Source organism: Centruroides sculpturatus, unplaced genomic scaffold, assembly GCF_000671375.1.
Source record: "Centruroides sculpturatus isolate CEXI.00-Female unplaced genomic scaffold, Cexi_2.0 scaffold1351, whole genome shotgun sequence".
NCBI classification, from domain to species: Eukaryota; Metazoa; Arthropoda; class Arachnida; order Scorpiones; family Buthidae; genus Centruroides; species Centruroides sculpturatus.
The window spans coordinates 23,379-34,532 of record NW_019386172.1 but is presented as its reverse complement, the minus strand read 5'-3'; the positions used below and the strand labels follow the sequence as shown (position 1 = coordinate 34,532).

Here is an 11,154-nt window from a genome sequence, read left to right as displayed (position 1 = left end):
CAGTAGTATATTTAATAATTCAAAAGTTTTCAACCTTAATATCATCAGTCTTTCTCAGTGAAGTATGCCAATTTAACATAAAACGAACACACAAAAGTATATCAAATGCAACGAAAGTAATTTAAAAATTAAAAAAGCATTCTAAAGAGAATGCTCACACAGAAAATTAAATTAATAATTAATTAAAAATACAAATAAATGGTATGAAAGTGATAAAAATAAAGATTAATACGAACAAAAGTAATTATAAAAGGACCAAGTCCAAATTACATTTTGTAATGGCCTTCCATGCTGTAGGTAAGGTGTTGGCATCCCTATGATTGATACAAAGCAGTTTTTGGTTGGCTTTAAAAATTTCTAACATTTCTAGGAACTTAATTCTATTAGGGTTCCTAGCAGGTCTAATGATCCTGGCCTCATCACATTTTATCTGTATATTCTGTTGAGCAGCATATGCTGCTAACGTGGTGATATTTATCTTCCTTAATCTTTTGTGCCAAAGTATTATGTCTGGTAGTTTTCACATATGTTAAATTTATGTAAAAATACTGGTTCTCAATTGGAAACCAGCATATTAAAATTAAAAAGTGTTCTCTTTAGAACACTTTAATTTTTAAATTACTTCCGTTGCATTTGATATACGTTCGTATGTTTGTTTTATGTTAAATTGGTGTACTTCACTGAGGAAGGCCTATGATATTAGGTCAAAAACTTTTGAATTATTAAATATACTCTGTTGGAGTTACAGGGTGTACTGTTTCTTTTGTTTCTTATTCTCCAGTTAGAACTTAATTTTAAGTGATTGTTTTTTGTTGGAAAATTTAATTAAAATAAATTAATTTGCAAATATAAATTCCCATATATATGGGAAAATTGTACAAATTAACAAAATTGTTTCACTGTATATATAATTTGGATTCCTGTTATTTTCAGATTAATAGATAGAGAGGGACAAGAGTGTCTAGTAATATTAAATTTTATGATTGTGCTAGATAAAAACATAGTTTTTAATTGCCCAAAAATTATTTTTAGTTCCAAAATTTTATTTTATTATCAAAGTATTATAAGTTATATGAAAGCAAGGGTTTTCCAAAGTCAAAATTGTCTATTTTATTTTGATTGAAGCAAAAGTGAACAAATAAATAATACAATAATTTGTGATGAGAAAAATTTTTTAGTTAATAGATTTCCAGTCAACTTACAGATTCCAATAGTTAGATTAATTATTTTAGAATAAATTCTTTATTTATAACTTAATAATTTTAGTTGTATAAAGTTAAAAATAAAAATGTATATTAATTACTACATAAAATATGACTTTATTGATTTATATATTATTATTACAGTGAAATGCTAACAGGCAATATGCAAAGACAAAGTTCCTGTGAACTTGAAGTGGATTGTTGTGCTAAGGACATTTTAAATAAGCGAGAAGAAACTGGTAAGCAATGAATTATTCATAAACTCTGCACCATTTGTACGTTTACAGCAACCAAATTTATTACCAATACAAGTGTTTTTGGCTAATTTTGTAAGCCTGTATCAGGCCTTCATATAGCTTCCAATCTGATAACATTTAAAATTGGAATGTTACTCATAAATGATGTTATTTATAAAATTTTAAAATATAGAATATAGATAATGCTTATAAATATTCTATATTTTACATCATGTAACCAAATTTATGGTTGCATTTCCAGCAACCATAAATTTGGTTGTCGGAAATGCAGTTTAATAGTTTCAGCTTTTTTTATAATGAATTGACTACTTTAAATAATTATGTATAAATGAATTATGTAAAAATGTGGCGTTTCTTTTTGACTACATCTTGCCTTCATATTAAAAATGTTAAACTAAACTCCTTATTACATAAGACTGTATTAAGTAAGGAGTTAAGTTTAATTTTTAAATTTAAGCTAGTACTTTACTGATGATTTGTTTTATAAAATGGCATAAGATGATATTTTTAAATTTATTTTGAAGATTTTAAAATAAATGATGAATTTCTTTTTCAAATAAGCAGTTTAATTTTAATTTTAAATGTCTTTAGTTTGCATTTAAATTAAAACGTTTCAAAAGTGTCATGATTACTATTTAAAATTGCTTAATTTATATGCAAACCGAGGAGGATTATATTAAAACTAAAATTCATATTTACAAAAGGAATTGATTAATTTAAAATTAATGACTCTTTTTACAAAAATTTCGAAACAGTATAAAATGTCTTTATAAAGTTGAGATTTGAATGATTTTGCAGTTTTAAGTAGAACATTATTTATCAAATAGCTACTACAACAAAGATGGCATCTGACATAATAATAGTTATTATTATTTTATTAAAATTATTATTAATAATAATTTTTAAATAAAAAAAATAATTTCTAACAGCTAGTTTGAAAAAGATTTTTTAAAAATGCTTTATAATATTTAAAATAGATTAAATATGTGCATAATTTTAATTTTGAATTTTCATTTCATCATTGCAAGTAAGCTAAAAAGAGATTAGATATTAATTCTTTTTACCTCTATGTCCTTTCTCTTATCAATTTCTGTTTGTATCTTTGTCTATTTGGATCTTGTTTATTAATAGGAATTATTACACTATGTAGTTTCTGATTAGCAAATAGAGGTGATCTTAGTCAAAAAATCAAAACAATAATAAATCTTATTAATAAACATGATCCAAGTAGACAAGGATAAAAACAGAAATTGACACAGATTAGATATTGAAATGCTTACATTTACAAATAGGTTGTTGTTAAAAAAAAATTTTAATACTAGTTTCAAACATTATTTAGTACTAGATGGTTCTAACAATTGCTTTTTGAACAAATTGATAATGTTTCATTCAACATTATTAAATTTCCATACATAGTACCACCTACAAGGAACGACTTGGGTATTTGGAGCACTTGGAGATACACAATGTCGTTAAAAAAATACCACTATAAACTTTTGAGACGTAGAATCCTTCTCCTTGCTCATAGATCGACCCCCCTGATGTGGAAGTCGATCTACGATCTGTAATCTTACACCCCTCTTTTCCTTTCTTTCTCTCTCTCATGTCACCCCTCTTAACACATGTGGCAATCTATGTTTTTTTTTAGCAGCTGCAGTGATTAGTTATCCTTGAAGATGTCTATTTAACATGGGCAAAAACATTAGCTGTTTTACATTTTTGTGCTGGATTTTGGTTTATTTTGTCTTTATTTATTAACTATAACCAGTTTTGAGTGATTGTTTATATTATTAATTTTTATATTTACAATAGAATCTGCTTATAGTAATCACTTTGGTCTTATACTGATAACATTATATAGCATAATTAAATAAGATACTTAGCAAAATTTCTGACTTTATTGACTCCAATATTAGTTAAAAGGACATTTTAAAACAACTGAAAAATGGAAGTAATAATTTTAGTAGGTTATAATATGGATAATTAATTATAGAGATGTTATGTAATGTGGACTAAAGACAGGTGGTTAAGTCACAATATTATATTAAATTTAATAGTTAAAACTAAATTAATTAATTTAAAATATTTTGGAAGAAAAAATTGATCTTAAGCAGGACTTATGCTTACTGTGCAGATGTTTATTTATGCATATTTGGCTTGATTTAGTTGTGTAACTTGATTTATTTTAATTATTTTTGTTAATGTTACCATAATTATATAATTATGGTAACATTAACAAACTAACAAATTATTAACTTGCACATTTTGGAGCATGCTAATGACTGATAACAATATCTGTGATTATAGTAAGTGAAGTCTCTTGTATAAGGTAATAGTTTTCCTGTAAAAAAGTTTTTGTGAAAGTTTTGTTATTAAAAAGTTCTAATAATAATTAAAATGAGTTACAATATTAATACTTGTTCTATATAAAACATTAATATTTATTTTGTCAGTTGCTAGATAAATGAAAAAATATTAAACATACACTGTATTTATACCATACATGGAATGCCATTATCGACTACTTGTTTTTAATTTGGCTGCATTGCCATTTTACAATGTGTAGATCAACAATCAATGTAGAATCTAAGAGGTAGGACTGTTGGATTTACTTCATTTCACTCTGATAACACTAAGAGGACCTTCAAACTCATTGTGAGTTTGGCCAGGTCACAATGGGTAGTGGAGTGGTGAGAGACTGAGTTCGATATATCCAGAATGGACCATCCCAAAAAATTTCTGTTTTTAATCTGTCTGAATTCATTTCCAGGTTTTCAGAGTGGTAGACCGACACCTTAACTGCTTAGCCATCCAACTGTCATTGAAACTTTATTTAAAAATATGAAATTAGAAGATTAAATTATATTTGTGAATACATAAAGCTGTTTTCAGTAATTATAAGAAGATTGTCTTAATAACTTCTGTTGTAATCAGTGCTTTTTTTTGTCATAGAGTGCAATGGAACAGCATTTCACCACCTTTTTACGACATATTTTAAAAGTTTTAAGAGAATTTTTGAAAATTTGATGTTTGGTGTGCATTGAATCGCTCTGTTGAGCATAGAAGATAGGCAAGAAAATTATTAAGACGGTTCTGCTCCTGCTTATATGTCAAATCTTGTGTACGATGCATGCATACTGCAAACTTAGTTTGTGATGACTGTGACATACTGCTCGGCTCATGTTTGGTCGTGTCATGATTTGGCGGCAATGCAGGAATTGCAGTGCTAATTGTGATCGGTGACTATCATTTTGACTGTTTTATATTTCACTAGTAGCCCAGGATGCCCCCTAGTGGGCATTCCACTACCTTTTTTTTTCCCAAAAAAAAGCACTGGTTGTCATTAATAGAAAATTTTTTTATTTTGAAAACATTTTGTTTTGCAAGTTATTTTTTATTTTACATATTTATGAATTGTTGATCTGGGATGGCTTTAGATTTTGCATCTTGATGCAGATTGTAATGCATTACAAAATGACCTTTCTGTATTCTTGTATTAAGTCACAGACTGTTTAATAATCAGCCAGCAATATATATCTGTACTGTGCCATCTTAACTTTCAGGCACATTGGGCAATTGCTTAGAAAACTCAGAGCAATTTTTGCATGGACCAGAATTTAACACTAATTTACTGATTACCCACTAGTTGAGTAGGGAGAGCCTAGTCTATAATCTGTTAAGATGGCCCTGAATATATATTATATATTCTTTTTACAATATAAACTTTTAATTTCTAATTACTTAAGTACATCTTCCTCATACAATTATATTGTTTTTCATTTAATATATTTTTATCAAATCCGGTCTTTATCTAAACAAATGAAAAATTAATAAACCAATATTTTTAGTACCACTATTGCAATAAGTCCAAAGAGCATAATTATACATTTGTTGGCAAAATAAACTATATTTATTTGAAATAATTATTATTTGGTGTTTGAATGTGTTTTTCTTTTTTATGTATTTCAAGATACACCTAGTATGAATCCTGGATTAGCTGTGATGTGGGAAGAAGAACGCCAAAGACAAGAAAATAATGGGAAGACGTTACAGTTAACACCACCAGCTTCTAATGGTATGTATTTTTATTAACATATACTTAATTCACTTTTTTAATATGGGAATAGCAGGTTTTAATTAAATATTGCTCTTGTTGATAAGACATAACATTATTAGAGTGTTTGATAGCTATGCTATTAAAAATACATATCAACCACTGATTTTCTGGCATGCTTGATTCAGAGCTTTGCCAGATCAATTGAGGTAATGTACTAATAATTTAATAGTACACTCTGGACCACTAATCATAGACATTCCATGCCTCTAAAATATTATGGACTACTAGCTAGATAAATTAAACATATATAGGATTCTGAAAAGAATGTTATTATTTTAAGTTATTGTAACTATGTAACTTATTATCCAAGAATGTTGTAATGTACATTAAAATATTGGAAATCTGTCCAAGTTTCACATTTACTCATTAAAATTTCTCAATGCATGCTCCTTGTCTCATGTCACGCATCCAATCGATACTGAAATTCATCCTATGCTTGCTATGGCATGTCCATTGTCACTCCTTCCATGGCAGCCACAATTTGACAGCTCCTATAGATTATTCATGTTGCACAATGACAAGTGATTTTAACTTTGTGAACTGCAAAACACAAAATGTCTTCTCTGTTGCAGAGTCATCATTTTCATTCACAGCATTTTCTAGAGATAGCAGACAACATGACTTTGGAATGCAAGTGGGAGATGAAACTCTGATTCCTCTACTGATTGGTGTATGTCAGTGGTTCTCAACTGGGGGTACATGTACCCCTAGGGGTACGAGGGTAAAACAAAGGGGTACATCTAACTTTCATTATAAAATGGCTTATGTTAATCAATTTGCTGTAAATTATTAACACAAAAAACAAGAAACAACAAAAACTTGCTTTAAAATATCACAGTGTGAACACCGATTTACCTTTTAACAATCTAAACAACTTGTTTATGCACTTGATTTGCCTGTCTATTTTTGCCGTTAGTGCCGAGTGAACCTGTAGTCTAGTAAAATTATGGTTTAACCGAGCATTAATTTTAGAATAGACATTTTTTTTTTTAATTCTATAATTATTGCTCAATAAGATTGGGGATTTTCATGTTTTTACTGGATTACTGGTATTAAGAATAACAAGGCTTGGATCGTACCCCCACCATGCAATGTGTGTCACTGCATGCGCGCATTACTTGATATTTAGCAAATTTAGACGTTACATTTGTTACAAAAATTGAAAGATTCATGTATTGTTCTGCACGTTATAAATTCGCAACCATTACTTTCAAGGTCAGTACACAATTATAATCTTTATTTAACAACGTGGGAACCAAATTTTGAAAAAATTGCTGAAGATTTATCGCGACAAATATCCCATCAAATTTTGTTAGAAATTACAGTATTGTAGAATAATTTAAATTTTCTTTATCGTTAATTATAATTACTTATTTTTAGGAATTGTAATTTATGCATGTATTGAAATGACTTCTGTGATTTTATATAATATACTTGTCAAGTAATAATAAATAAATGTATATACCTAATTAAATTTATTATTATTTAGGTAAAATAAGTAATTCACTTTTAGTTATAGTTAGTTAGTTAGAGTTTTCTTATGGCGCTCAATTATAAGGGCTGTATACATGTAAAGCAGTAATTATAAAATTTACATACAAAAATATAAGAAGTACTTGAGAAACAACTAATGGGCTAATGGGGTACATCAACAAAAAACGTTGAGAACCACTGCTTTAGATGATAAACGAAATTGGATATTTAAATGTTAGTTCAATTTCCCGTGCACTTTTAATTGGTGGCTCTTATCGTACTGAAAGAATATGGAATTACTCAGAACTATATTTTGGTCCACTAGAAAACATTGGATTATTAAATGCAATTTTATTATTTAAATTAATGATTCTCAGTCCACTTATAAATTATCAAAAGCAAAATAATTTTTAAATAAAAACTTTATATTTATTTTTAATTTAAGCAAAATATTATGACGTGTATGAAATTGTTTTCCTCTTCGTTCCTTATGCTATAAAAACATGACAGCTATTTTATTTTTTTTACACGTAAATCCCTTTTATAAATGTATCAGCTGATTAATTACATACTTTCTTATAATTGTTTAATAATTTTTCATTTGAAAATTAATGAATTCTCCTACGGATTTAATTATAAGTTTTATAAACAAACATATCAAATATAAGTTTATAAATTAAAAGTAAAAAAAAAAAAGTAATAGGAAACAGCGAATAAAATCTAGAATATGCCGAATTAGACTACATAGAATTTTAATTTTAAAAAAATTTATTTATTTTTTGACAAAGCTATTGAATGTAGAATTAAATAAAAAGAAAGTTTATAAGAATGGAAAATTGGCAACAATCTTTATCATAAAAAGATTTAGAATAAAATAAAAAATTAAGAAAAAATCATGCAGTGATTATCGAGCAAGAATAAAATGTAACGTGGTTATATTTGACAAATCGGTAATGACACAGCAACAGAAATTAAGGTTGGAATGCCAAAAATTCGACAGAAGGATACGAAAAAAAGAAAAAAATCTCTTAGGAAAATAACGGATGAAAGAAACGTTGCATGATAACATTAGAAATGAAATGATATTACTTGATATAAAGGAAATCAAAAGACAGAATTAAGAGTAGATTATGCAGTAGAATGAAAACACGAAGATAATAGAATGATGAAAATGTAGAGAACGACAAAAGAAAGAAAGTGACGCCCTAAAACTGATGTAGAGATTGCGTTTAATTATATTGTAGCAACAGGTTGCGATCAAAGTGTACAAACCCAAAAGAAATTTAACTGCTTCGTAACATGTACTTATATTTTATTTAGAATAATTTTTGTGTATAATGTGCAGGGAGAAAATAATAATAATAATTCCATTGAAGAGATTAATTTTTCAAAAAATCTGGGATTTAAATTATCGAAATCGAATCTTCGAAACAAATTTTCAATTTTAGAAATAGTTTTATAAAAACATCTGCGCGATTCAATTTTGTCTGTTGTTATAAATGAAAGAATAATAGACATGTTCAAATTTAAATGCCATTTGTGTCCTTAATTTATTAATTTAAACTTTAAACGTCAACTAGGACTTATTTATTATTAGGACTTATTATACTAGTTCTGCAAATTAAGTAAACAAAGTCAGAAGAGTGCTTATTATAATTAACTTCTTTCCAACTTTTTATTTATTTGATCCTATATTATATTATATTATAATGTGATAGGATAATATTTATATTGAAATATAATCGAATAGAATTGTTAAAAGTATAGTGCTGTCAGCAGCTAGATATCTATCCATATTATACGTTAATTTTAAATCATATTATAGCTACATACATTAAGCATGTTGTTTTCGGGTTTCTATATGGATTTGCTTTAAAAAGTGTGATTATTATAGTCTAAAAGTTTTTTACATAATCTAACTGAATAGGGCTGGAGTAATATATCCGAAGTGCATTTAGGAGTGTGTAAAAAATGTAAAGAAATGGTTATTTATCGTTATAACTCTATATAATCCCAATATGTGATAAGTTTGATTGGATAGAATTGGATTTATGAAATAAGACAATGCTATACATTCGACACCTGCCAAGAGAGGTGGGTGAGTAACACCTATTTAGGTGTTGTTACGTGAATAACGCGCAGAAAATTTCACGTGGTCAGCCCGTTGGTGAGGCGCTAACCCGCAACCAATCACTTCTGTTTAGAGGTTTCATTCACTCGGCTACAGATGGGCAAAAACTTTGATAGAAATGCAGAGAAAGTAAGAAAACAGAAATGCGACAAATAAATAAGCATAATACGAAAACTTTAGCTTATATTGTTTTTGAGAAAGTTTTAAAATGACGTTTTAATGCAGTTTGGAGAAATAATTTATAAATTAAAACTGATGAACTAGTAATAAGATTATCTATGTACTGCATTTATATATACAGGTTGATCTCTATGGGTGGAGATAATTTGAAAGTTTTAATAAATACATTGGTTGTTTGAAGTTCAAATTTTGAAGTAAGGCGTAAGTTTCATTGGGTTCTTTTATCACTTGACAAAAGTGAAAGTTGCACGGCAATGGAGTTTAGTAAGCAAAATTTGAGAGTACGAGGGTTGTTAAATACGAGTTTTAACCTGTTTATGGTTTCAGAAAACTACACTCCTTTGGTCGTGTGATCCTAAGAACGAAGCCCGTATTTCTCTGAATTAGTGCGTAACCCAAGGAAAAGTCTGTGACGGTTGTCCTTGGAGTTGACTCTACCAAACACGACACGTCAACGCACTGTTCGGCATTATCTTGTACACGCTGTAAACAATACTGGTTCATTTTTCAGGTACGTTGAACAATCCATTCACATGTGTGTAGCTGAATTAACTCAAAGGACAGTGCAGTATCCATTTCTGTTACGTAACAAAACTCGGTCAAAGTCACGTCTTATTTGCCGTTTCTCAGAATTTAAACTTTAAACTACTAGTCTACTAATGTGTTCGTTATGATACAGCTTCAAAATTATCTCCATCCAAAAGGATTATCCTGTAAATTACAATATTTCAGTAATTAAAAACGTTCACATTCCTCTGATTGATATTGTTATCTATCCCGTTATTTATACAATCATTATAATAGACTATTGTTAGAACTCTAATATTACAACTTGATTATAATCGAAATATTCGAATCTGCTAAATGTTATACCAACTTATAAGAGTTTGTTTGTTTCTATGTATTTGCCAGTTAACATAGGTGCCAGATGCACTTTTCAATCTGTAGTATATCTATGTATTGTATAAATATAGCAAAAGAAAATTTACGTAAATCTCAATAAGACACTGTTGTATCTAATTTATAATATACTACATAAGTTAATGATTAATGACATTAAAACAGAAATGAAAATATATTAAAAATTTTTTTTAATTCAATATTATTTTCTTAATTTTGTTTTATTTAAGAAGTCATATGGTATGGTATCATAAGCAAAAATCTAGCAGGAATATACTAATAAATGCAAATATAATACAATATTCGATTATAATTTCTCGGTATTCAATAGGATATAACCAGGATTTGATGGAGTTAAATTTAGATATGATCGAATTTTGTTGGTTTCGCTCTTCTTTTAAGTAATTCAAAATGGAATGAAATTTAACGTGTTATTTAGACACGTTGAAGGGAAATCTAAGAATTCAATTTATATTTTTAGGTTTCCAAAGTCCTTGTATATTGCATTGCATTGTTATCGTTGAAATTCAGCATATTTTGTAGAATTCAGCTTCCTTTTAAAGGAAATATATATATTTTTTTGTTAATGTCTTTGCTCACTGCGTAAACAGTAAGCAAAATATGCTTTATTACAAATATTGGCAACAAATTATCCTAAAAAATGTTTAAATCCTATCATAAAACAGTTTTTTAGTTGCCTGAACGCCTAGTCATGTTAGTTAGTTATTTCTATTTGTTACAAGTGTCTTATTTGATATACGAATAAAATATATTTTTGTAAATTATACATTTATAAAAATAATAATAAAAATAGAATTAGTATACAAATGTATATATGCATTCACACTGCGCAACAATATACAAAAAAAACCATACTGTAATACACTACAGTAT

The 11,154-nt window shown here is 27.9% G+C and overlaps 1 protein-coding gene across 1 annotated transcript in view; it reads left to right on the top strand.

Annotated features, from left to right (window-relative positions):
• The window catches only part of LOC111613905 (DNA polymerase zeta catalytic subunit-like), a 75,067-nt gene that overhangs the window by 60,791 nt on the left and 3,122 nt on the right, over nucleotides 1-11,154 (top strand). Inside the window, exons 7-8 of the mRNA XM_023355257.1 lie at nucleotides 1,347-1,441; nucleotides 5,430-5,534. Coding sequence (XP_023211025.1) covers nucleotides 1,347-1,441; nucleotides 5,430-5,534 — 200 coding nt within the window. The remainder of the gene's footprint in view (nucleotides 1-1,346; nucleotides 1,442-5,429; nucleotides 5,535-11,154) is intronic.